At 50.4% G+C, this 26,308-nt stretch overlaps 9 protein-coding genes across 9 annotated transcripts; 4 read left to right on the top strand and 5 right to left on the bottom strand.

Annotated features, from left to right (window-relative positions):
- Nucleotides 1–4,412: 4,412 nt before the first annotated feature.
- Nucleotides 4,413–4,894, top strand: J4E90_005807 (uncharacterized protein; the record flags this gene model as incomplete). The annotated part of the gene is made up of 2 exons (XM_051435359.1): nucleotides 4,413–4,418; nucleotides 4,490–4,894. 2 exons carry the CDS (start codon nucleotides 4,413–4,415, stop codon nucleotides 4,892–4,894), a joined length of 411 nt encoding a protein of 136 aa, XP_051291383.1.
- Nucleotides 4,895–8,367: 3,473 nt separating this feature from the next.
- On the top strand, nucleotides 8,368–9,593 carry J4E90_005806 (uncharacterized protein; the record flags this gene model as incomplete). The annotated part of the gene is made up of 2 exons (XM_051435358.1): nucleotides 8,368–8,374; nucleotides 8,554–9,593. 2 exons carry the CDS (start codon nucleotides 8,368–8,370, stop codon nucleotides 9,591–9,593), a joined length of 1,047 nt encoding a protein of 348 aa, XP_051291382.1.
- Nucleotides 9,594–9,726: 133 nt separating this feature from the next.
- On the bottom strand, nucleotides 9,727–10,318 carry J4E90_005805 (uncharacterized protein; the record flags this gene model as incomplete). The annotated part of the gene is made up of 2 exons (XM_051435357.1): nucleotides 9,727–10,132; nucleotides 10,185–10,318. 2 exons carry the CDS (start codon nucleotides 10,316–10,318, stop codon nucleotides 9,727–9,729), a joined length of 540 nt encoding a protein of 179 aa, XP_051291381.1.
- An 824-nt stretch (nucleotides 10,319–11,142) lies between these two features.
- Nucleotides 11,143–11,787, top strand: J4E90_005804 (uncharacterized protein; the record flags this gene model as incomplete). The annotated part of the gene is made up of 1 exon (XM_051435356.1): nucleotides 11,143–11,787. One exon carries the CDS (start codon nucleotides 11,143–11,145, stop codon nucleotides 11,785–11,787), a length of 645 nt encoding a protein of 214 aa, XP_051291380.1.
- A 294-nt stretch (nucleotides 11,788–12,081) lies between these two features.
- J4E90_005803 (uncharacterized protein) lies at nucleotides 12,082–15,217 on the bottom strand (the record flags this gene model as incomplete). The annotated part of the gene is made up of 3 exons (XM_051435355.1): nucleotides 12,082–14,206; nucleotides 14,254–15,037; nucleotides 15,133–15,217. The coding sequence occupies 3 exons, from the start codon at nucleotides 15,215–15,217 to the stop codon at nucleotides 12,082–12,084; spliced, it is 2,994 nt and encodes a 997-aa protein (XP_051291379.1).
- A 1,415-nt stretch (nucleotides 15,218–16,632) lies between these two features.
- On the bottom strand, nucleotides 16,633–20,997 carry J4E90_005802 (uncharacterized protein; the record flags this gene model as incomplete). Its single annotated transcript, XM_051435354.1, has 2 exons — nucleotides 16,633–18,156; nucleotides 18,322–20,997. 2 exons carry the CDS (start codon nucleotides 20,995–20,997, stop codon nucleotides 16,633–16,635), a joined length of 4,200 nt encoding a protein of 1,399 aa, XP_051291378.1.
- Nucleotides 20,998–21,340: 343 nt separating this feature from the next.
- On the bottom strand, nucleotides 21,341–23,023 carry J4E90_005801 (uncharacterized protein; the record flags this gene model as incomplete). Its single annotated transcript, XM_051435353.1, has 1 exon — nucleotides 21,341–23,023. One exon carries the CDS (start codon nucleotides 23,021–23,023, stop codon nucleotides 21,341–21,343), a length of 1,683 nt encoding a protein of 560 aa, XP_051291377.1.
- Nucleotides 23,024–24,389: 1,366 nt separating this feature from the next.
- On the top strand, nucleotides 24,390–25,576 carry J4E90_005800 (uncharacterized protein; the record flags this gene model as incomplete). Its single annotated transcript, XM_051435352.1, has 2 exons — nucleotides 24,390–25,354; nucleotides 25,402–25,576. The coding sequence occupies 2 exons, from the start codon at nucleotides 24,390–24,392 to the stop codon at nucleotides 25,574–25,576; spliced, it is 1,140 nt and encodes a 379-aa protein (XP_051291376.1).
- Nucleotides 25,577–25,715: 139 nt separating this feature from the next.
- On the bottom strand, nucleotides 25,716–26,270 carry J4E90_005799 (uncharacterized protein; the record flags this gene model as incomplete). The annotated part of the gene is made up of 1 exon (XM_051435351.1): nucleotides 25,716–26,270. The coding sequence occupies one exon, from the start codon at nucleotides 26,268–26,270 to the stop codon at nucleotides 25,716–25,718; it is 555 nt and encodes a 184-aa protein (XP_051291375.1).
- Nucleotides 26,271–26,308: the final 38 nt, after the last annotated feature.

The raw sequence follows: 26,308 nt of genomic DNA, 5'->3' as shown, positions 1-26,308 counted from the left end.
TACTAGATAGAACTACTAAAAGAAGCTAGAATATAGACTACGCTTTAGGCTATTAAATAAGACGTAACTTTCTTATTATAACGCGCTGCAGCTACTTATAATATTTCTTATATAACTCTACGCTATTAACGCGCTAAATAACCTTTATAAGTAGATTATAAGCTAATAATAATAAGTTTATATAAGACTAAGAAGAGAGTAATTATTTAGTATATACTTAACCTAGTTAAGCGAGAATTTCTCTCTCGCCTTACAGATATAGCTAATATAGCTAATTTCTTACGCGCTAAGCGCAATCTAGCCTAAGTTAGCCTAAGATAGCTTAGTACGTTTATTAAGCGCTAACTAGAGCTCTAAGTAAAGTTTAATTATAAGTATAACTATAAGAAAGCCCTCTACAAAAACCCCGTAGCTATCTAAGCCTAGTTCTAGCTAGTAGCTAATATAAAAGCTAAGTATAGTATCTAGAATAAAAATACCTATAACTTTAATAAGACTAGCTTTATAATAGATATAATATTAACTAAAGCTATAGTTATAGCTTTAGAGAAGTAAGAATAACTAAAGTCTATCTAGCTAGGTAATTACGAGTAGACTATAGTTATTTAGAGTATTAATATAATAGAATAAGCTATTTTACTCTATATTATCTTTAAAGAGTAATATTACCTCTCTACCTAGTATAAAGAGAACGCTATACTTTAGAATTAGTTAATCTTAGTCTCTAAGAATAGTTAGACTATAAATAAGATTAGTTTCTAGTAGTTAGAGTACTTTAATACCTATACAGAGAAGCGTACTATAGAATAGTACTAGCTACTTATTATTAATAGATATAAAAGCTATAACACTCTTTAGTTTAAGTAATACTATAAAGAGAAGAAGATTATTACTCTCTATATACCTCTACACTTATCTTACCTACTATAGCTACTTAATATAGGTTATTTTAGGCTATTAAAGAAGGCGTATAGCTACTAAGCTAAGAAGCTAATATATAACTAGATTAGCTATATTATAAAACTTAAGTTTCTACTATACTTTAAGCGCGTCTTTAACGCTATAATTACTTCTAGTAATATCTAAGAAGAGTTTTAAAGCGCTAGATTAGTTCTATTTAACTTAGAGAGAGTTATAATAGGCTTTAATATATAGTTACGTATCTCTTTACTACTACTTATTAGTAACTTACTCTAGCTATTATAAACCTCTAGTAATACTTTTAAAATAGAGTTATAATTAATGCTAGTAAAGTAAAGAATTTAGAGGTATATAGATAACTCTCTAACTTCTATAGTAGAGGCCTTTAAGAAGATCTTAAAGAGCGTAGTAATAATTATATATAAGCTAGTATTAGTCTAAAAGAAGATTACTAAGCTTTAGGTAGCTAATAAGGCTACTACGTAGCGTAAATTATATAAAAGAAAGCAAGTTAGAGTAGAAAAGTCTATAGTAGTAGAGAATAGCTAGCGTAGAATAGCTTTATAAAAGTTTAGAGCGCGTAATAATAAAAAAAGAGTAAAAAGGCTAGCGCGCGTTAAAGAAAGTAAACTATTCTAAAAACGCTATAGACGCTATAATAATATAGAGTATAACGTATAAACGTATAATTATAAAGTAGAGGTAGCCTCTTAATTCTATTTTAGTATCTTTTATACTATATTATACTAAAGTAGGTTATAATAGGCTATAATAAGAGGGGTTTTAGTAGAGTCTTAGTATAGGTAGACCGCAAAGCATGCTAGACCGCGAAGCATGCACCTACGTTATAGCAAAGTACTAATTATATAACGCAATCTCTCTACTACTATAAGTAGGCAGGCTACTTATCTAAAGTAAGTAACTATAAGAGAGCTTCTACGTTTAAATCTTCTTTATTATACGCTCTTTTTGTGTATTAACCTATATTATTATTATTACCTTTTTTTTTTTTTGCTAAAGTTTATATATTCTACTAAGTCTTTACTAAGGTATAGTTATTACGTAATATCTATAAGCTTATAGCTAATAAGCGTTAAAGTTTTTATAACTAATTAGCGTAACTACTTTTTAGACACCTAAAGCTATATATATAACTAAATTCTAATATTAAATGTAGCTAAAGCTATAATTAACATCTCGAGACAAGGAACCGCAGACTATCTTCTCATCAGACAAGGCATCGAAGGCGCCTTTGTCGCTGATTTTCACATCGACTCTTCCGTCAGGTGGGGCGTCCGGTATTTCACAGGCTTGGGAAGATTTCAAAGCATCACCCGCTGCAAAGCAGCCTCTCAAGTTCTCTGATTTCGGTTCGTCTACAGCGAAAACAGGAATGTCATCGACAGAGGATCCAAAGCCGGAAGCTTCCGTAATCCAACCCCTAACGCAAAATGCAGCGTTGAAGCCATCACCGCCTGCCAGTCTTCCAGCAGCATCGTCACCAACTCGACCTGCAGACACATCCGCTGCCTTAAACCCGTCGATCCCGTCCAAAGCCGCGCAAGACCAGCTTCCAGTGCAGGAGCCGCTGGTGTCAGAGACAGATGGCGCCACCTATAGAAACGTCGCGCAGGCTACCATTGCTAGAAAAAGGATACTAGATGACGAAGATTACACGTCGAGCAGCAACGGCTCAAGCAGTCTTGCGTCAACAAGTACTTCTGGACCAGCCGAAGTTAACAGTCAACCCCCGGTGACACCCGATCCAGATGAAGAGTTGCATAAGTGGATCAAGGATAAGTACATCGAGATAGGATTTGATGAGAATACATCCAACTTCATCGGCTGGCCCAAACTTCTTGGAAAGCTCTTAGCACATGAGCCAGATGGAGCAAAGCATGCGCGAATCAACCGAGCGGTGTCGCGGTGAGTATCATCTGACCCTTTTGGCGGTCGACTTGCTGATCTGTTGCAGACTCCGTGTATTGAAAAGTCTCCCTTCTACAACTGTGGTCCAACAAGACAAGTCCAAAGCCCGTCGTGAACGATTAAGGAGAGCTCAGGGTCCGAGCCTACAACACACTGCAACTTCACTAGCCAAAACAACAGTAGCAACGACCACAGCATCCCAAAACACTGCACCACAAGCAATGACGCAGTCGGCAGCCCCATCGACCTCTATACCACACACATCAACAGATTCCCCAACAATACAAGCGCCGGCATCGCAACCTTCGGCAATGGTCTTGGAACCATCGGAGCCGCCATCTTCATCTCCGTCACAGGCCCCCCACAAGACGGCGCCGCCAGCCGCAAACAATGGTATTGCAGGTAAACCCCCGACGTACGTCATTCAGAAAGACCAACATGGGAATCCTGTTGAGCTGTCCAACACGATCACATTCCTACGCTTATATTCGCAATACTCGTTCGAGGAACTGCGTGTGGCCGAATACAGCCGCGAAGATGTTCATCCAATCTCTGGATCCAGCCAGGGTGCTCGCAAAGCTGAGGCACCCCCCTCGTTACCGATAGCCGCGGAAAGTGATCGACAGGATTTTGAATTGGATCTCAGTCTTATGGACAGTCTCGTTCCGAACAAGTTCCAATCCGATAACGCTGATGCGACTATGGAAGGTGTTATGAGAGATATCAAGCACGCGCCGTTGCTATCGGCCCCTGTGGTCGCTCAGCACGTGAAAGACTTGGTCCCGCAATTCGGCTTCATCGGTAATCACTGGGACGAAGCGGGACATGCCGTTAAGCTGTTCTACAACACCAATGTGCCTTTGTCCGCATTCATATGCGGTGTTCAAGGAAGTGGTAAAAGTCACACTACAGCTTGCTTGCTCGAAAATGCTTTGATCCCATCCAAGAACCTTGGCTGCTTGGAAGCGCCTGCTTCTGCTCTAGTCTTCAGCTATGGAAGTTGGAGCACCGGTGGTGCAGGCTTCAGCGTCAGCGAAGCTGTCCATCTGTCTCGTGCGCGGCCCGATTATCCTGGGCAAAACGTGCAAAGAATCACTGTGTTGGTCTCCGCGCACAATAGAGCGATCAGAAGCTGTTACGAGGATCCCTCTCGCAATATCCGCGTGATTCCGTTCAGACTCAACGCCCGGGCTCTCGACATCACCGGTTTGCGTGCACTGATGGGTATTGGAGATAAGAGCCCCCCACTCTACATGGGCCAGGTCGAAATGGTGCTCATGAAGATGTCATCCACGAGCAAAGATGGACGACTCGATTACAAGTTGTTCACCAAGGAAGTTAAGCGGATAGATTTAAACGATGCACAATCGCAAGCCCTGAAACAACGTTTAGCGATGCTTGAGTCCTTCCTCGATCTGGACGGCAAGGCGGCGGAGCCAGAGTTTCTTCCGGGCGAGATGATTATCATGGATCTGTCCGATTCTTTCATGTCATCGAGCACAGCCTGTGTTCTCTTCAAGCTGGGCTTGGACCGCTTTCTGGAATCTCCCGTCAAGAGTAAGATGGTAGTGTTGGACGAAGCGCACAAGGTATAGTATTTTGGTCCTCGGTCAACAAGCTTTTGCTAACACAATGCTAGTACATGTCCGATAGTCCAGGATCGAAATTTCTCGCAGACAGTCTCGACCACACGATCCGTTTTCAGCGGCACTTGGGTACCCGTATGATCATTTCTACTCAAGAACCGACCACGTCCACAGATCTTATTGCGCTTTGCAACATGACCGTCATTCATCGCTTTACGAGCCCTACCTGGTATGCCGCACTCAGAAGACATATCAGCGCCCTTGACAACAACGACGACAAGGCTCTCATGCAGCGGATCGAGGGATTGGAAACCGGAGAAGCGCTTGTGTACTGTCCGAGCACTGTACTCGCGAAGAATGACGACGGAAGCTTAGCAAAAGCTACGGGCCAACTGCTTAAGATCAACATCCGGAAAAGGATAACGGAAGACGGTGGCGAGTCGATCATGGCCGTGTGATTAGTTGCGTATTTTCTATAGTTGTACTAGCGTAGTTCAGACATGGCTTCCTGCCGTTTTGAGCGTTTTGAGTAATTGTGGGCATGTGTCACAGAAATCACGGTCAAAATAGAGTGTGGAGGTTTTGAACGGCATGCTAGTTGTACCTCTGTTACCTTTTAATGGCGAGCCGTTCTACAACACTTGTACTCCCCGTGCGCGATTCAACGGCCCATGATCCACCGGTACTGTTACGTTTGGAATCGTGACTTGAGATCTCATCGTCTTGATGAACAGTAGTCTTAACCACGATACGCCCGGCATTCTTCGCAAGTTCCTCCTGGCTGCTATGCGCATCACCCCAAAATAGATCTCGATTATCGCCTTGCGGTCGTATCGATGAGCTGACTATACCCTTCATTCTTATGTTGTCGGACGCTTGTTTGACATAACCTTGCGCGTTATAGGACGGCTTCGACGCGTTCGAGCGTTTGCGAACCAGTATCGCGAAGGCGGGTGAACATCCGATGATGACAGCTAGGGATATTGTTAGTACAGATTACATTTTTCAGGCCTCCAAACAGAGCATACCCATAGCACACTCTACAACAGTCCAAAGCAACAACCACTTAGGCTCAGGTGTAGTCGCCCTGCCACGACCGTCGACTCCGAGTTGTACAACACGAAGCGTGGCGAAAGCGACACATACGAAGCCGCTGCCGAACAGCACGAAGACACCAATCTTCTGTTTGCGTGGTAGTTGGAGATTCCAAGTCAGTCGGATTGGTAGAAACATTACTGTCGCTAATCAGTATCGCTTAGTGTATTGTTAGAGGCTTATTCAACATACTCGCGAAGTTGGTAGCGACGTCTACCGAGTAGGCAAAATAAAGACTGAAAATGATTCTGTCGTTCTCGTTTGGGGTGCCAACGCATCTGCCTTGCGCATATTTGGTTTTCAGATTATCGCACGTAAAAATGCTGCTGAAAACACTGCCAATCCATGACTTTCGGAAGTAAGCCTTTGCATCTTGGACACGAGACCAATGTGAGAAAAAACGACTTACGACCATACAAAACGAGACGATAGCCCACCATATCTTCTTGTACACACCAGGAAGACCGGTCAGCAGTTTACGGTAGAGTGTCAACAAAGACATCTTAACCGAAAAAAGAAGTGTGTAGAAGCACATCTGGCCTGCTACGATGAGTTTTATCATAGCTGCAGTATCTTCTATCATTGTCGCGTAGGGTTTGGCCAGGCCTCCCAGGACTGCGAACACCCGGAACATAGGCCATACTGCCATCAGATAGCATGTCCACATTGAGACGAATAAAGCGAAAGCAAAGTAGATGAAGAAGTCCGAGAGCTCGAATGATCGACGTTTCAAAACTTGGAGCGCGATGCGAGAGAACACAAATGTTGATGTCAGTACGAGCATGGCGGCGTTTGCACGCACCAGCTCGTCCCTCGTGATAGGTGTCTTTTGGGGTGCGGACATTCGAGTTGATGCGAAATCGATAGCCAAACGGATTCACAAGTCCTGGAGAGCATCGTTACAATCGAAATACAAATGTCGGGGGTTCTTGGAAGACTCGGAGAGCTCAGCGGCGTGGTTCCCGGATCCCTGGGACAGCCAGTATCAGGAATCAATGGTACCTGATGATGTACGTTGACCAAAACCGACAAGTGGACTCCTTCCTTAAGGAGGCTGAGTGTCACGGGCAAACCCTGTCCATGTTTGGGCTTGCCGTCCCAAGCATCCTACGTCGTATGTACCCGAACATGCGATGCGATCTAGAACACAGGATCTCAGGCTCATGAACAAAAGCTTTCTTAGGCTAACATCGGGAGAATGAGCCGATTAGGCTGGTGGAAGAGATTGCTGCGGCTTGTCGCATTGTCCTCGTGTAGGCCCTATGAGAGACCGTATTGAGCGTATATGATGAGGATCGTACCGCGTATCTGTGTAGGGCTTTCGACCGGTGGTGGCCCTTTGCGCTCAACGCATGAAGGAAGCGAAAAGAACTTCCCCAGAAAGGTAACATGTCCTGACAGATGGGATGGTACTTGCGATGGCGTGTCTGGGTACTCATTAACCAGATTGCTGGATCTCTATCGAGGAATTTATTGACTACCCGGCGTCCAAGATCACATACTGCAGATGTAGAGTGCGGGCCCACTTCCACCTGGGCATGAATCTATTGAAGCGGGAACCTCAAGGGACTCGGGATCGTTGCGAGGAAAGAGAAGCAGCTAAGTGGTGCCGTTCATCAGTTGCTATCACGACAGCTGACCAGTTGATGTGTAGTTAACAATGCCCTCAGATAGATAGTGACGCGATACAGGCATGGAATCGTGGTCCCAACAATGTCGTCCATCCTCGGACGGCAGGCTGCCGCCTCGTCGGCCAAGCGCCGCTTGGCGTTCAGGGTCCCACATGTGCACCTACCTGCGCCAAATGCCGCACCCGTGCACCAGCCGACCGACTGCCCGCATGAGTCCGCCCAGATCACCCGCCATATCGCTACCAGATCTCGCCGAAGAGGTTGGTTAGTGGATTAGTGGACACCGTTCTCTCTTGCCACGGTATGTAGTAGGATGCATGCCAGCGCAATGAAGCAGGTAGATACGACAGAAGCAGTCGGGTCTGCCGCCGCAATATAATCTATGCAAGCGAGCCGTGGGTACAGTAAGGGCTCCCTTCCCGTAGGATGGCTAACTCCGCCGCGTCCCAAGCTCGAACTTTGCCACCGCCGCACGTATACTAAGTTTCGCATGCGGCAACTCTAGTATTGAGCCATTCACAGCCAGCAACGCAGTCATGGAACCCCAAGCGAGATGAACCGCGCATGCACCTGGGCACGATGTGCCAATAGTGGTCCGCGGAAGATCTTCCAGGTACAGAATGATAAATTGGGCTAATACTACACCGCAATACTTTTGGGTATCTCGATCACGCCCAGCATCGTTCATTCTTTACGAACAAAGTCCAAGATGAAGACCTTTCTTTCGCTTGGCGCCATCGTGGCAGCCGTTTCAGCCCAGAATGGAATCTTTGAACCGGCAGACTTTAATATCACGGAAGCCTTGATATCCAATGGCGTCAATGTCTCAGCTATTCCTGAGCTCTCTGGTCTGGTGGAACGAAGTGCATCAAGCGGTTGCTCTATCGCTGTATGTTTTCAACCGAACACTTCGCTCCTAATCTAAAGTACTGACTGCTTACCAGTGCTCCTCCCTGAAGCTGATATATAGTGGCGACAAGCTCCTGTCCGAGGAGACGTCCGCGTATGACGCCTTTACTGGCAGTTATTGGAGCATTCAACAGGGAACTGTGAACCCAAGATGTGTCTTCAAGCCATCTAACACGATCGAAGTGTCTTCACTAGTTCTTCTCTCTCGCCTAACGCAGTGCCCTTTCGCTGTGAAAGGTGGTGGCCATGCTGCTTTTGCCGGAGCGTCGAGTATTGACGGCGGCATCACCGTCTCGATGGAGCGTTTCAATCAAGTCGCAGTGTCGAATGACAAGAAGTATGCCAATGTTGGGGCCGGAACTCGCTGGGTCGATGTCTACAAGGGTGTCGAGAAATCTGGTGTCAGTGTTGTTGGAGGCAGAGTAGGTTATCTGAATTCACGTATGTGATACAAAGGCTAAAATGGTTCTAGATGGCTCCAGTCGGTGTTCCGGGACTCGTTCTTGGTGGCGGGATCTCGTTCTTCTCGAACAAGCTGGGGTGGGCATGCGACAACGTTGCTAGCTATGAGGTTGTAACTGCGTCTGGTCTTGTTGTCACCGCAAGCCCAACTCAGTTCGCTGATCTGTACTGGGCTCTTCGCGGTGGCGGTAACAACTTTGGTATAGTTACTAACTTCAAGCTCAACGCCTTTCCCCTTGGCAAGATGTGGGGTGGCCAGCGCATTTTCACAGAGAATAACTTCCCAGCCGTCCTCGATGCTATCTACAAATTCGCTACTGTCGGCTCTTCAAAAGATACCGACGCTGCCGAGATCGTATCATTTGGCAACTACCCAGGGATGGGCAAGATCGCGATCGTTCAGACTCATTACGCCCAGCCCATTGCCAATGCTTCTGTATTTGATGATATCAACGCTCTTACGCCGGTCATGGACGACACGGGGATTGGCTACCTCAGCGACCTTACTATAAAGATGAATGGTGGATCACCGAACGACACGCTCGGCTCCCTCCAAACCCAATGGGATGCCACATTCAAGGTCGATCGCGAGCTATTCAGCTTCCTTGTCAACACCTTCTACAGCCTCATCCCAGGCGTACAAGATCTTCAAGGCGCATTCCCAACAATCTCAATCCAGGCTATCACTGAAGGTCAGTTGAAGGGTATGCAGAAGAACGGTGGCAACGCCCTTGGTCTTACGCCCGCTAAAGGCCCCATCTTCATCATGAACATGAGCGCATCATTCGCCAATGCAGCTGATGAAGCAACCATCTTGAAGTTTCTATCTACGATCATCAAGAAGGTCAAGGCAGAGGCAAAAGCCAAAGGCGTGGACAACGACTATATCTACATGAACTATGCCTCGCAGTTCATGGATCCGATTGCTAGTTACGGAGCGGCGAATGTTAAGAAACTGGTCTCTGTGAGTAAAAAGTACGATCCCGCTCAGGTCTTCCAGAACTTGCATCCGGGTCATTTCAAGCTGAGCAAGGGCGCCCCAAATCCAAACATGCCATAAATGCGTCACTATCGCGAGGCCGTACGACGAACGCAGTATATATACAATAATAAAATACAATACATTCTGGTCGTCGCATCGTAATCCATAACCATCGCTCTGTATTGGCTGATTGCTGGATCACTGCAAGAACTCAGCTATTGAACCAGTCAACACCCCTCACCATCTTATCACATATGTAGCCAGTGACAAGCGCATATGTCCCTTTGTGCAAAATGTCAATGACCTGCTCGTTGATCGGCCAAGTCCACGGAAGCATTGACACATTCGCCGTAGTCTCCATCAACTGATCCAGCATGATGCGAATACCGGTATGCATGAATACAGCAAATGGACCGATGACGCCGTAGTACGACATGACCGCTCTGAAAGGCCCAGCAAGCATGCCCATACCGAAGTGATGAGCATGATTCAACAGGAAGGTGTGGCGCTGGTAAAATTCTGGCGAGACACCCATGTGGTTGCCCATCGTTCGCGCGGGTACGTAGGAGTCAGGACGGCCTGTGAAGAACTGTTCGACTTTGTTCGATCCTGACATGCTGGAGAAGGTCAGGCATTCGCAGATAGAAGATCAGGTGGCGACTGTCTTACACTAAGGCTCCTACGAAGCCGGCTCCGATACCGATAACGACCGCGCGACCGAACCCGACCTGCGGAAACTTGGGAAAGCTCGATTTTGCATCTGGATACGAGACCGTTCCGGTCGCGGTGTGGTATTGAGGCATGGCGACTATGCTTTGGATGGCGATGGAAAGGAAAAAGAGGTCGCCCAACGTGGTTTGGAACTGGAAAAAGGAGGGTGCAAATCGTCGTTGCGGTGTTTTGTCTGCACCTGACGTTTGCGCTGTGACTTAATGTGGTCGTGAGCGAATGACCAATGACTTCGCTCACTTTGACGTCACGCATCGTCGGGTTGCCAGGTCTTCGGAGTGCACGAGCCTGCACAATACACAACATGTGGCAGAAGGTAGTACAGAAAAATGAATGCGAATATGAAGATCTGAAAGGAAGCCTTCAAAGTTCGTTGCCACCAGAAACAGGTTTTTTAATTCTACACGGCACCGCGTCAGTGTCACTATACGTTAAGATGTTGCTGTGGCCTCAGGTATTGCAATATTACAGACTGCAATACTGACTCGGTTTGCCTCATCTAAATCTTTCAAGAATCTTCAAACCATTCATGCCGACGCCATTGCTGAGGAGCTCTCGGTCGACGGCCATTCAACGTCCGTATCCATTCCCAACCTTAGTCCCAAGCGTTGTGCGACCCAACACTGTCAAGGAGTCAGGTAAGGTAGGTACTTTTTGCATCAGTCATTTGAACAGTCATGATACCTGAAATTGGCTCCAAATTTTCCAACAAAGCTGCCTTCGGCGCTGGTGTCATCGCATGTGAAGGTGACACAAACGCGCCTTCTGCACTAGTACGCGTTGTTCATATCTAGGTCACTTCCTCACTCACTCACTCACCAAGCACCAAGCACCAACAAACAACAGCTTGCAAGCCACCACAAGCACTCCAATCGCGTCTGCCACAGCGAAGTGCAAGATGTCGTCGTTTCTTGACCTGCCCGCGGAATTGCGCAACCAAGTATACGGTTACATTGCTATACCCCACACAGCACCTCTCTCCTCCTACATCGGGCTCTACCTATCCTGTCACCAGATTCGATCTGAAATGGACGGCGAGTGCTCCAAAATATTCCGAAACTACCTCGAGATCTTCCAGGATCAGCTCCAAGACGCCCGCATCGACATACCTGAGACTTTCGCGGAAATGCAGCACGTCCGCCTGCACTGCAAACCGACTGCAGACTTCAGCATCATTCAATGGTTCGATGAAGTCACGGATATCTGCCTACTCCATCTCGCAAGCCTTTCCATTATCTATGGCTTTCCGGGAGACTCGTCTCTCTCGCATAATGTGGACCATTATCTGCTTTGGCTTGCCGATGCAATGCCGGACCAGCTCAAGACAAGGGTGGTCAACTCTCAGCGGGTTGAAATGGTGTCCTTCTGGGCCTCAGAAGAAGAAGCGAAGGATTTCGTCGATGAATATCCACACCATGAGTTCGTCACCGCAAATTGGACCTTCCTATGGGATTTGGAACTTGACGGTACTCTGCATAGCGTGTGGAAGAAGCCGGATGGCAAGGGACGCAGCGAAGTGCTAGCGAATGATACCATGGCTTAGCGTTCGAGCTTGAGATTGGAACTGATGGCGAATGAGGTTGCATGTTTCGTCATGCATGCTATCCGTACAGAACGCACTGATCAGAGCGAGAGGCCGTGGTATTTGCCCGGTCACGAAAGCGTCCGAGCAGTGAGAAAGTGAGCGGCTGGAGCTATACACGCTGATGAAGATGTCTTCATATGCGCAAGACACGTATTCGTAATCTTAGTTCTATACAGATTGCGTTTCATCTCAGATTCCACGATTCTTTCCCTGTTGCAATGCGTGCTTCTCTGCATCTAGACACCCCAGAGCTCAATGTTCATGACCATGATGCTCATGCCCGGCACCCTTCTCAGCGAAGTCGATCTTCCACCCTTTGGTAATAAACACCCGCGGGTCCCTCACCACCGCATACGCAGCCTTTTTACCCTCGGCAGCATGGAACTCAAGCGGCACAGGCTTCTTCCTCTGTGTCTCCTTCTCACCTTCCTGCATCACGACGACCTCAGACTTGTCCTTCCAAGCCTTAGGTGCGCCGACAATGACGATCTTCTCGACGCGCACCTTCTCCATCGTCTTGAGATACTTCTCGCACTTGACAGTACGTTTGCTAGAGTCGAGATTGGAGGAAGTGAGAATCTGGCGGGTGCCGTCGAAGGAGAAGCGGCGGTGGATGAAGGCACCCATTTCATAGTCGAAGGTCTCGCCGTCGTCAACGTACAGAGTACCGGCAGCGTTACCGTCTTTGTCGAGAGCGATGACCAGAGTGAAGGGATCGTACTTCATGAGGCCAGAGGAACGACGAGGGCGGTCGCGGCGTGGGATGACATGGCCACCCTGCATAAGAAGAGGAATCTTTTCGAGAGGAGCTGGTACAGTGTGGTGCCCAGCGCCGCTGTAAGTGGTGAAGTCAAAGTAGTCGTAGTAGGGCTGGTCGTCCGCGAGGTAGATAGAGACACTATCAGCACCTTCCTTTGTGACTGGCTTGGCGAGAAGACCAGTGGAACCAATGTAGAGTTGGTCGTCGACTTCGAAACCACGCTCGTCGGCAGGGTGGACCCAGAAGTTGGGTCGGATGATAGGCGCACCAGTTGTGTGAGCTTCATGGAAAGCAGTGTACCAGGCAGGCAGAAGCTGGTAACGAAGACGAAGGGCTTGAGTGATGATCTCCGTGTACGGAGAGCCAGCAACGTATGGCTCGCGGCGACGAGTGTCGATATGAGCGTGGCCACGGAAGAACGGGTAGTAGATACCAGCCTGGTACCAGCGAGTCAAGAGTTCTTTGCTTGGGTTACCGAAGAAACCTCCAACATCCGCACCACCGAAGGGGAAGCCAGAGATACCCTGGTTTAGGACCATGGGTATGGAAGCCTCAAGATGACTCCACTCAGCCTGGTTGTCGCCAGTCCACATGGCAGCAGTGCGCTGACTACCGGAGTAGAAAGCTCGGGTCAGCACGAAGGGACGGCGAATCTCGCCCTTCTTGCGTTCGGTGATGGCTTGGTATGTTGCATTGTGGAAAGTCATGCCGTTGATGTTGTGAACATCGCGGTGCTCCCAGTTACCGTGATGCAAGTTGTCCTTGGGCATGGTTGTCTCAGGGCCGTTGAACACCGAGGGCTCGTTCATGTCGTTCCAAATGAAGGTGTTGTGGGCAGTGCTCTTGAACTTGTCGTAGTTGAACAAGCCCTTCCACCAGTCGATGGCAGCCGGGTTGAAGCAGTCAATCCACATGGATGAGCCAGGCCAGCACCAGCCCTCGTACTGCTTGCCTTCCTTGTTCTTGACAGCGAGGTCCTTCTTCCTCAACTCGTCGATGATCGGGTAATCGTTCGTATTCTTGATATGAGGGTCGATGATCGCAACAAGCTTCCTGTCACGCTTGTCGAGCTGCTGCTGCATGCCTTCGGGGTTGGGGAAGGTCAGAGGATCCCAGGTGAAGTACTTCTTCTCCTGTGTGTATTCAATGTCAAGCCAGATGACATCGTACGGGATGTTGAATTTGTCAAACCTGCGGTCGACGTCCTTGACATCCTCATCGGTGACGTAGTTCCATCGACACTGGTGGTAGGCGATAGCGAAGGACTGGGGCATGGCCGTGTAACCAGTCAGCTCACCATACTGGCGAGTGAGGTCCTGAGGGGTCGGTCCGAGGAAGACAAAGACGTCCAGCAGACCACTCTCAGACATCCAGTGCGTCTCAGTATCGGTATGACCCTCAACACCAAGAGCGAGCGGGTTCGCGGTGTTCCTCTTCTTTGCCACGTCGATCCAGGTCTCGGCACCGTTGAGCCAAAAGACGCCGACGGTGGAACCCTTGCGATGGGCTTGCATGAACGGGATGGCGCCGTAGAGAGTCATGGGGCTGTCCATCTCGTACTCGAAGACGTCGGCGTTGTATAGTCGGTATGGCTCGGTGTAGGCATTATCGCCGCCCCTAGAGATTGTCAGCTAAGTAGATGTATTCGTGTGGATACCGCGCACCTGGTGGTCTTGAGAGATAGCCTTGTCGCGTGCTCTGGGATACCAAAGACGTGCGCGTATCCAGGGAACGTAATGTCTAGCGCAACAGCCTCAGGGCCTCTCGGCTTGCTGTCCGTGTTGCCACCAAAGCTCTCGTCCCACCATGTGCTTTCGTCCTCTACAGGCTCTTCGGTCTTCTTCACTTCCTCCTTGACTTCTTCCTCGCCCCCCTTCTTCTCCTCTTGGGGCTTCTCGACCTTGGGCCGCCAGTGTTCGACGTTCATGTAGCCGCGCTCATTGAACTTAACTTGGGTCTCGCCATCGCGTTGGAACTCGATGCCGAAGGGCGCGTGGCGGATGACGGCTTGGTGCTTGCTGCCCTTACCGTAGACAACCTTGGTGTAGCCATCTTCCGTCTCGGGGTTGAAAGCAGCGCCCTTGGACGGGTCTAGCCCTCCAACAAGAGTCCATTGCGCCGCCTCGTTGTATCGCTCCTTCCGCGCTTGACTGTCGTGTCGCAGTTGGATGTCGCCCTTGGCCCTCTTCTCTTCGTCAAGAGTGACGCGTGCCACGCCCGATTCGAGGAACGTGACGGTGAGCGGCAAGCGAGCTTTCTCTTCGCCTTCCTTCAGTGTCTTGAGCACGACGGCATCTAATTGGCCATTTTTGAACGTGATTGAGGCAGGGTCGAGAACGTAGGGCGAGGTCCAGGAGCTCGAAGCGGAGACGTCATCGGCGAACTGGCGGTTGCGCTTGCAGAAGCCCGATTGACTGCATGTTTTGAAATTCTCGTGCTTGACCGATACTGATAACTCTTAGTAACCTCCCCGTAGCTTCGAATATATGCGGAAAGAATGCCATCGTGGGTTGGAGATATCGGGGGTGAGCTTAGCTACATACCAGCTGGCACGAACAGGCAAGCCAACAGCGCCAACACCAAAAACACAGCCGTCCACCGGGGAGGCTGCTTCCGTAAAGTAATCATGACAGGCAGCTCTCTAATACACAGAAGCCAGCCTGGAATATCACCAGTCTATCAATCAATCGGCCAGTCCTCGACGCTCGAGATGCCATGTGGACTTTGAAGCAGCGCCAAGGTCAGGGTCCAGCTCTCTTGCACAAATCAGGCATAATTTTATGCAAGCTACCCCACTAGACAACAACGAGGGCGTCCATACCCCACCCCCTTCATAAAATTCCAGCTACAGGTCCGCCTCTCCTTCTCGTTTCCTCCCATCAAGTCGTAAAGACAAATCACTTTTACACAAAAACTCAAACGTCAATTCATCGCCAAAATGACTACCGAGCAGACGTACGTTCGGCATCCTGATCCCACGACGAGGGGCAGCTGAAGGGCGGTGAACGGTATACTGACAGATGAATAGCTTCATCGCTATCAAGCCTGACGGTGTTCAGGTATGTTTCTCTCTCAGTTCTCGAACTTTGTACTCTTCAACCTGTCGACAGTGAATCAATTGTTGCAATGATTCTGCTGTTACAACTGGGACAGCGGGGTTCTCAACAAAAGATAAAAAGCACATATACTAACAATTGCCCAACAGCGTGGCCTCATCGGTCCCATCATCACCCGCTTCGAGAACCGCGGCTTCAAGCTCGCCGCCATCAAGCTCGTCACTCCCTCCAAGGAGCACCTCGAGAAGCACTACGCCGACTTGAGCGACAAGCCCTTCTTCCCCGGTCTAATTGCCTGTACGTTGGCCATGCCGAACGATATATACCCAGTTTCACCACTGACACCATCTAGACATGGGCTCCGGCCCCGTCTGCGCCATGGTCTGGGAGGGCCGTGACGCCGTCAAGACCGGCCGCTCCATCCTCGGTGCCACCAACCCCCTCGCCTCCGCCCCCGGCACCATCCGTGGTGACTTCGCCCTCGACGTTGGCCGCAACGTCTGCCACGGCTCCGACAGCGTCGAGAACGGCAAGAAGGAGATCGCTCTCTGGTTCAAGGAGGGTGAGGTCCAGAGCTGGAAGTCCGCCCAGCACGACTGGGTTTACGAGAAATAGACGCCTCATACAATTAGACTACGAGAGAATGGAGTGAGCTTAGTAGCTACGAGCTCCTGCGACGGAAAGCTGGCCCACGGACTGGCCTAGTAGTCATAGACGCTCTGGGCGAAAAGCTGGCTCTAGACTTCAGGGTTTAGGTGTGGGCTATGAAGATACGATCGCATGAAAAGGAATATGGTAGAAACCAATGAGACACATGAATGATCTCTCAATACTTTATTGACTCGCAAAGTGATGCAGTGCTGCTCATGCTAATGTGGTCCACCAGAGCACGAACGTAATGCACCCAGTGTATCCTATACATGCGCCGATAACATAACCATACCACACTCGGGACGTTCCTCAACGCCGAGCAAAAGCCCACAACACTCATGCATCTTCACCTGCGGGCTCTTTTCCCTTGTCTTTACTCCTCGTTCGAACCCTCGCCTCCTCTTTCTCTGCCAGCTCAGTACCTATCTTCGTGGTATACCAACCCCTCAACTTCTCCACTTCGCGCCATTCCCCTGCACCCTTCTCAACAGCCGGTCCTTTGATCTCCTCTCTTGCCCTCAATTCACCAAACGCACCTCTCTTCGCTCCCCAGACAGGTTTGCCCCAGTGCCATACACACCACGCACTCTCGTCTGCGCTTATCAACATAGGATGCCGGTTCAACGACTTCACAGCGAATGCGCGGAGTAAGACCACATCGCCAACCTGCGCCTCTGGAAGTGCATTTTGATAAGCGCGGAAGATTTGTACTGTTGTCGTCTCGGGCCAGGAGCTAGCATCCGTTATCTGCAGACTAGTAAACCAGTGTTTTGGACCCTTCTTGGCCTTTTCACTTGGCGTAGTAGGAGAGGTGACCAAGGCAAGTATGTCGGGTTTGGTAGCCGAGTGGAAATCGGAGGAGCGGTTGAGGAAGTAGACGAGGTCCTTTAGAGGAGTATAGTAAGCTAGCGGAGTGGAAAGGCCGACAGAGGGTGGCTCAGGCGTCTCAGTGTTGGCGTCGTCGGACGATGGGTCAATCAATGCTGGAGATGCGGGGATAGTTGCTGCGTCGACCGATCTTTGTTTGCGGCGCGGTGTTGTTTTGGGCTCTGGTGATGCGGTCAAGACTTCCATGTCGACCTCGGCCTCGGCTTGGACGGAGCGCAGACCTGCAGATGTTGTTTGCGTGAGCTGAGGCGTCAAAAGGGTGTTTTGTTCATGTTGGGCGTTGATGCTGGGCTGCGACTCCATGGCAATCTGCTGGCTTGCAACAGGGGTGATGGGCCTTTTGCTCTGTTGTCTCGTCCGTTGGTCGATCCCAGGTGAAACGGGTGGTGAGCTGCGCATGAGCGCGTCAATATCACCGACGTCTTGGCTACCTCCACCTGGAAGATCGTATACTTTTCTCCTCGTTCTTCGTACGTTACGTGGGCTGGGAGTTATCGTGTCCTTTGATCGCGCTACATGTCGTTGCGTACCTGGACTGCTGACCAATGGCTGTGTAACGTACGGAGATTCGGGTTGAGCAGGACTACTACTCCTCATCTCCACGCTTTGCTGCGCGTTCTTCTTCCCTCTGACCTTCTGCTTTGAAGGCCCTAACTCTGGCGCAGTTGCTGGCGGCGGTTTCAAGCCTTCATCATTCTCATCATCAAAAGCATTGGCACGGTCGACAGGGTCGCTGTGATGCATATACTCCATATCTGAGGGATGCACAGTAGATATCGAACACTCAGAGCGTGCGCTCTCTTCTTCAGAGTCTTTGATGAAAGCGGCATCGGAATATCTGCCTTGTGAGGCACCCAGCTCCTGCGACGGCTGGAAGCTGGAAACAATTCGGTCATACTCCTGCGTTTGGGATACTTCAATATCGGGTATAGAGTCTACACTTCTTTGCGAAGCATGTCTACGCGAGCCTCTCTGACGAGCGATGCTAGCACCAGTTGACAAGCTTTCCATTGGCGACAATCTCGACTGTGAACGAAGACTATAAGGAGAAGTCTGTGTGGATTCCTGCGAAGGAGAGAGGACAGAATGAGTGCGTGTTCTGGGTGGTGAAACGGCGCAACGGGCACGAGAAGTCACAAATCTTTTGGATCGTTTGTTGGCTTCAGGGACAGCAGCATCTTCTTTCTCCAGGGGCGCTGATGCCTTTGCTTTTGACCTGGTATTTTTTGCAGGCGGCTCAAGCACAACACCCATGCTTTCGATCTTGTGGGCATCCTCAGGTCCGATGTCAGAATGCTGGCTCACAGGCTCATTAGCTGTCTGGGCGGTATCGACAGGCGCTAATTGGTCATTCAATTCGTCTGCCTGGAATACGGCGGCCTCTTCTATTGTTTCCATGTGGACATCCGATTGACGGTCATCTTCAAAGGCAGCTATCTGCTCATGTTCCTGCCCGAATGATGCGTGTTCCATCGGAAATGCGTCTTGCAAGTAATCGTCAGTAGCCTCAAAGCTCGATTCTGGCAGATCACCGACAGGTAAAAACGGTTCCTCCGTGGGGTGTGGTACAACGTCAGGCTCCGGTTCCTGAGATTTGGTGTGAGTAATTGTTCGCTCCTCTGATGTATCAAGAGCAGGTGCGTCCGCGGTCGCAAAATCCAGGTTTACAAACTCACTATGATTGCCAAGATCCATGGCAGAGGGCTGGTCCTGAGAAGGAGATTGTCTTCGGCTAGAGCTAGGCTGCTGCTCTTCATGCCTGCTGTCAATCTCGCTGTTATCGTCTGAAGGGGAGCCTAAGTCGACGATAGCTGACGTAGCTGTGGCATGTTGTGTGCCTGTATCCAGTGCTTGGCCACGGGTGTCCTCTAGGCTTCCGGTCACAGATTGCATGTCATCCGAGACATTGGAGTTTTCTTCAGGCTGCTGAGCAGTGTTGGGCTGCATCATAGATTCGACTGCCATAAAATCCGGCTCGATCTCACTCAAGGCTTCTTCTTCGTCCTCCGAGGAGAGTTCTACGACTTCTGGCTCGGCCGTTTCGTCTTCAACCATTTCTGGATTTGCAGTAGTCAAATCTTCAACGGCCTCATCTGTATCATCGCTCTGTGGAGTGCTCAGGCATGACTGAGATATATCTTCTGCTTCCAAATCGCCATCCTCGTGTTCGCGAGGGGCGGGCGATGTTGAAACGTCGATGTTCTCAGCTTTCTCCTCGATTGGTTGAGCTTCTGGCGGAGGCGACGATAGCTCCATGGGGCGAGAATAGCCAGCACCGTCCATGCCGAATGTGAATCGTACAGGTGTGTAGGCCGACTCGTGGTTCGGGTGGAACACCGAAGCTCTCGATGAGCCTATTGAGCTGAAGAAGGACGTCTCGCCGATGTAGCTCGCTTCACTTGGTGGATCTTCTTCCTTGTCTCCCGTAGTATCGGCTTCGACCGACTGTTCGATAGTAGTAGCAACGCCAAAGTAAGACGCAGCATCAGCATCATGCTCTCCTGGAAACGGTGACGGCAATGGAAGATTGGAGGCGTCTTGTGGCGCAAGTGTTGGACTTTCAGGCTCTCGACCGATGGGCGTTAACAAGCCTGCAGCGACCGATGGGAAGGCGGGAGGAGGCATAGCAATCGTAAGCTCGTTGTTGGCGTGGTTGTCAGCCCCAGCGGCGGGCACAGGTTCGGTTTCCACATGTGATTTTACGACTTCTGAGGAGCTTGTTTCATGAGTCAAAGTCATCTTATCCTTTCCTGTGACTGCCTCTATGTCAACCACTGGTTCTTGGACGCGCTCAAGTGGTCTGTCTTCTTGTTCTTCGACATCCGCCTCGGTGGTGCTAGTGCTGGTAGCATTAAGCTCATCGCGCGTGTTGCCTTCTTCCTCGGTATTAACTTCAGTGTCAATCTCGGTATCGCCTCCAAAAGCATATTGTGCATCTGATGATGGGTGTTCGTCGGGCCCAGTGTGGAGATCGTGGGAATCGGCGTCCTTTGGTGGCCCCGTAGAAGACTCGCCAACGACCTCTGCATCTTCCTCTGTTGGAGTATTCGGCTCCGTCTCTTCGTCTTCCTGAACATGCAAGGACCCGGCTGGTCGTTGAGGCGAAACGGGGGTGCGCGGAAGCTGCCCTGCACGACTAGGCGACGCTTCAACAGACTCGAGTTCTTCTTCCATGTTCACATCCTCTTTCTCCGGCGATGGTGTCCTCGCGCTGTATGTCCACGCCTTCCAGTCCCCGTATGACTTCCGATGTCGCTTTCGGTCATGGCCGTCTTCCGTCTCGTCGGCCAAGGGATCGTAGGGTGCTGGGAAGGAGGGACCGTCGGATAAGCGCGCCCGCTTGAAGAAAGCAGGGGAGGAGAATTCGCGCGCAGGTATCGGGGCTGCTGGGCGGAGAGGCGATCCGATCGCAGGCGTGGGCGCGGCATCGACGAGTTCGAGATTTGCTGTTTCGCTGCCATTTCGATAGACCTGGATCACTACTGTCTGTGTGTATGATAGCTCCCACTCAATGCTCTTGCCTGGTGTGCTGACGGCGCCTTCCTTAACAAATTCGGCACCTCGCAGGCTCAGAACCACCTCATCGCCAATGCCCACGCCTGCTGTCGCAATGGCCTTCGCGCTGGCGCCAGAGAAGCGCGCTCTGACTTGTCCATTCTTGCGCCGTAGTCGCAGTTCGGGCTCAGCGAGTAGCAGGGCAAATTGTCGCGTCGATGATGAATACGGCCATATTAACGTGACGGTCGCTCGGAACTGCTTCGATTCGATCGCGGCCAGCTCTGGACTGAGCTCTGCGATATGTGTGTAATCCATGATGCGCGGCGAGAGCGCAGATGCGTGTTATGAAAGCGACATCGTGGGAAGGGCGATTTGTCTAGGGGGGAAAGTGGGTATTGCGCCCGTGGGTGGTGTGGTGTTGACGTGTGAGCAGCACCTTCCGCGCAACATCCCTGCACGCTTCCATCCGCTTGCGGCCACCTCGGTTGTTCCTGCATCACAGCTTCCATCAAGCGCGTTTGATGTCGTCACTTTTGCTATCAATATAGCGCTTTCCATTAGGACAAATAAAAGCCGTCACTGGGATATCCATGAGACTGGCAGTATAGGTGTGTGTGGTGTACAGGAGCGCGCTATGTTCAGAGTTACAGGCCTATTACTACGGCAGATCCAAAACATCCTTCAAGACTTTCAACGTCCCGAACAAGTCATTATCGTGATACCTTCTTGCATTCACTTGCAAGTTGATCGGCGCTCCTTCGAAGTCTGAGCTCTCCCACAGCTCTTTGGTGTGTCTGCACTCATCGCTCAATGGCTTGTACCCTGCGGCATATGCTTCCTTGCCCTCTGCTTTGATGGGTGTCGGCACAACCACCCCGGGGTAGTCAACAAAGTTATACAGACTCGTATATGTCCAATAGAAGGCAGTGTCATGCGCAGAGGCCGGGCCGACAAACGCAGGCCCAATGACGATGTCGACTTCCTGTTCATTCCAGCTGTCGGCAAATTCATACCGGTATTTGTCGCGAGTAGCACGAAGCTCATTAACCTCTTCAGCATGAAGCATACCGAGAGACTCAACATCTTTCCAGTTCCAGTCGCTCAGTGGTAACACTGGCTCGCCTGTGGACATGACATCTTCCTTCGCTAGTTTGCCACCGCCTGGCCAGTACATACGGCGGATCAGCTTCCAAGCTTCCTGTGCCTTGTAAGGTGTGAACGGCTTTACCTGAACAAGCTCAGAGTACCTTGAGTCTGAGAGGCGCTCACGTGCCCAGGCTATAGCGCGCTTAACTGGTGGCTGAGGGTCGATGAACCCGTCGTTCTCGATGATACCGACCCTCAGAGGCTTCTTCGTCTTGGTATTGAAGCCTGTCCAAGGAAGCGGAACGACCTTAGGGTCCAGCAGGTACGGTTTTTGGTCCAGAATGGTCGTCATGAAAAGATCCATGTCGCGCAAACTCCGACAGAATGGACCAGTGCTACACAGAACATTGAGCTCTGCCGAAAATGAATGAGCGAGGAAGTCCTTCATCGGTAGCATGTATGAAGTCGACTTGTATCCATAGACACCGCAAAATGCGGCAGGGCCTCTTATACTGCCGCCGATATCTGTGCCTACGCCGAGCACTGATCCCTTCATGGCCACTAGGGCAGCTTCGCCACCAGATGAGCCACCTGCACTAAGGTTGATGTTGAAGGGGTTCAGCGTGCGGCCATAGTGAGATGTCGACTCCAAGTGCATGATCGTTTGAGGCTGATTGGTTTTGCAGTAGAATATCGCACCCATATTTCTCAACATCGACACCAGCAGGCAATCCTCCTCATTGAAGACAACGCTCGCTAACGAGCCTTGTGATGAATAGGTTCCGGCAATGGGCATGTGCTCTTTGATGCTAATGGGAACACCGTGGAGCGGGCCAATCGTCTTGCCGTTCTTTAACATGTAGTCGTCCAGCTCTTGCGCCCTTTTGACAGCCTCGTCCATGAACCATTGGGTCAGACAGCATGTCAATTGATGTGAAACGATAGCGCGTTTCGAGAATGCAGTGGCTACTTCGACCGCTGATAGCTTGCGTGCAGCGATGGCTTCAGCAAGGCCTACTGCATCGTACTTTTCTGTGATGTCGATCTCAGCGGATGTGAGTATACCACAGGTGACTGGTATTTTCGAAACATCTTTCGGTGGACTGGCAAATATTTCTGGCGACAAGCGTAGTTCCGGAGGCACCTTCTGCGCGAAGGCTTCAAGGATTGAGGCTCGCTTCTTCTCGTAATCTGCTGTACCTTGAGGCACAGGTTTGGGCTGAACTATAGCGAGCTCAAAAGGGTGATTGGCCATTCTGGTTCAGTTTAGATGATTGAAAGATGTGAGTAGTCTGTGTGCTCAAGCGTTTGTCAATCGTGTGAACCAGCATCGCGGTCTTGTCTCCACCTGTATCGTCATTGTCGAGGCTAGGCCCAAGACAAGATACCCTGGCATTCGTGGCGCTGAGATACATCCCGTACGTGAACGTGGTCATCGGAAAAGTTCCGTGCTGGTATACGACGGCCGATTATCGTATGGCGATAAAGCCGATAAGGCGTGTGGTTGGTGTTGAGGAGCGGAATAGAGGCCGACGAACGGCCCTTAGCGCGTCATCCCACATCGTCCCGCATCAGCTAGCGAGCGACTCCTTACTACATCCAGCTCCAACGACTCCAACTTCCCGGTTATCTTCCAATGAACGCAGCGCCTCCACTGCCTATCAAGCGAATGTTTCCCCGCTTTGCGTCCCGTGTCTCGACTCTTCGTCCCCTCGCATGGACCTGCTGAGTTGCGGAAGCCGGAAGACACACACGGAGATGGGCAGCCTAGGAGAGACATTTGCGTGGCTATCTCCATGGCTTGCTATCATATCCCCTGAGGGCAAGAATTTGGAGCAGAGGGAATGTGATAACGAACATGCAGGCTCCACGACGAGCTCCAAACTGGAATGACGCAGCCCTGGAGGTTACCCATGTTCTTGGGGTTCCACCTGCACACCACCCCACTCTTGTTGTCTACTTTTGGTACAACCAGTTCCAGAAGCTCAGCAGTCAAAATATAAGTGCATCAGCAGTTGAAGTCTACAGCTATCTAGTTGGTAGACGACTATGACGATGACCGTTGGCGCAGACTCCGCCGACACGGCCCCCGTGCCAGGTACTGTGCATCTAGTGGATTTGGACCATAGCATTCAAGCTCGACATGCAGGCAATGGGGACATCATCCTCAACCCAGCGCCATCGAGTGATCCTGATGATCCGCTCAATTGGTCTCCACGCCGCAAGCTCACATCAACGATATGTACCAACCTGTACGTGGAACTATCACGCACCACATATGAGACTAATCAGCCATGAAGTTATACCTGGATGACGGGTATCGCCGTGTCGACAGTTTACTCCGTCTTAGTACCACTATCGGAAGCCTCGGGCGTTTCTGTGTCAACGCTGAACGAGGGCACTGGATACATGTTCCTGTTCCTCGGTTGGGGTCTTCTCTTTTGGCAACCTTTCGCACTGCGATACGGCAAACGTCTTACTTTCCTCATATCGGTCGTCGGTGCCATTGGATGCAGTATCTGGAGGTGAGTGTGGATAGATCTACAGTGACATAATTCCATACTGACCTTCAAAGTGCGTACGTCAAAAGCAATGGCGAATGGATAGCTCGATGTATCGTCATGGGCTTCTTTGTCGCACCAGTGGAAGCTCTACCTGAAATCTCCGTAACTGATGTCTACTTCACCCATCAGCGTGGGAAATACATGGGGTTCTACGCATTCTCATTGGCCGGTAGCAACTACTTTGCTCCCATCATCTCTGGCTTCATTGCTGAAGGCCAAGGGTGGCAGTGGGTCTTTTATTGGCCGGCAATCTTCTTGACCGTCTCGCTGATCTTCATGTTCCTATTCATGGAGGAGACTAACTATACAAGAAAGATTGAGGGAGTCACCGTTACAGCTGAGCCTCCGCAGAGAAACTCATCCAAGGTCGTTGATCAAGAGAAAGCCGACAGGACGACTTCGCAATCCACTGCGAGCGATGATATGCGAGTATCAACAAAGACTTTCACGCAAAAGCTATCAATCTGGCAACCGTCCCCGGGATCAAACGTCTTCGAGCGCGCAAAACGTAGTCTCATGTACCTGAGCTGGCCCGTCATCTTTTACGCAGGGTTCAGCTACGGTTCTTACCTCATTTGGTTCAATGTCTTGAACGCCACTGCCTCAATCATCCTCGGCGGCCCAGGGTACAACTTCAAGCCTTCCATGGTCGGTCTCAGTTACGTGTCTTGCTGCATTGGAGTGATTGCCGGAGCACTGTTCTCAGGACGATTCAGCGACTGGTTGACCATCAAACTAGCACGCCGGAACAACGGCGTCATGGAGGCTGAACATCGGTTATGGCCATTTGCAGTATGCTTGGTGATGGTCCCGGCATTCTTGATACTCTGGGGTGTTGGTGCTGCACATGGCGTACACTGGTTCGGACTCGTCTTTGCCATGGGTTGTGTCGCTTTTACTTCATCAGTCGGCGTCACCATCAGCGTAAACTACATGATCGATAGCTACCACGACATAAGTGGCGATGCGATCGTGACGGTTATCTTGATTCGCAACACCATGTCGTTTGCAATCAGCTACGGGTGAGTTCCTCAAAGCTTTTACAGAATGACTTGCTAACGAAACGTAGCATTACGCCGTGGCTGACCGACTTGGGCTACCAGAACTGTTTCATATCCGCAGCCTTCGTCGGAATGGCTGCATCGGCAGTGTTTCTCGTAATGATCAAGTACGGCAAGGGCATGCGCGTTAAAAGCAGTAGCAAGTACTACAGTATCGTGGACACTGATAAGGCGATGAACTAGAGCAGTGCATATAGAACTCGAAGCATAATTGTATGCGTGGCTGTGATGCTTTTTGATCACCAGTCTTACGTTTAGAAATGATTTCGGCTTCCAGATCGAGTTCGTAACATCGTAACATTCGTTCAAGATACATAGTGAACTACAATACGAGCACCGCGAAAAGAGCTACACCGCTAAGCAAACCAGCCGTCCCATACGGTACGCTGATCTCGCCAGCTGCACCCGTAAAAGGCTGTGGTGTTCCCGTGGGGGTAGCAGCAGCGCCCGACGCTACTGTCGCTGATCCAGTCCCACTAGCCGTTGCACTTATCCTTCCGTCAACACGGAAGAAGTTTGCCGCGAGCGGCGCACTCACACCGTTCTGCGACATGAACGATTGGATGTCAAAGCCTATCCTATCTTGTACGCCAGCAAATGCTGATGCCTGAATGTTCAGACTGGCAGGTTGCGGGAAGAGCAGTTCGACGTATCGATGCGCGACTGTGTCGGTCGCTGGAGGGCCTGGAGGGATGTATGGGGCGGGACCCTTTTCCGATGATGCGAGCAGAGTGGCGGCGCCCATGAGTTGTTGTTTTGTTGCTTTGAATCCCGTGTTCATGCAGTGTAGTAGTGTGCGGCGTTCTGTGCTGCCGTCCGCTGGTGGAACATCGAGATCGAGCATCACAAACATGTATGTTTGGCTTGCGTCTATCATGGCGCTGGACAATGCAAGTTGTGGTTGTGTCGCGGCAG

This window comes from Alternaria incomplexa (genome assembly GCF_024043165.1).
Source record: "Alternaria incomplexa strain BMP 0042 chromosome Unknown scaffold_7, whole genome shotgun sequence".
Taxonomy (NCBI): Eukaryota; Fungi; Ascomycota; class Dothideomycetes; order Pleosporales; family Pleosporaceae; genus Alternaria; species Alternaria incomplexa.
The sequence above is the reverse complement of the archived record's forward strand: the minus strand, read 5'-3'. Positions and strand labels throughout refer to the sequence as shown.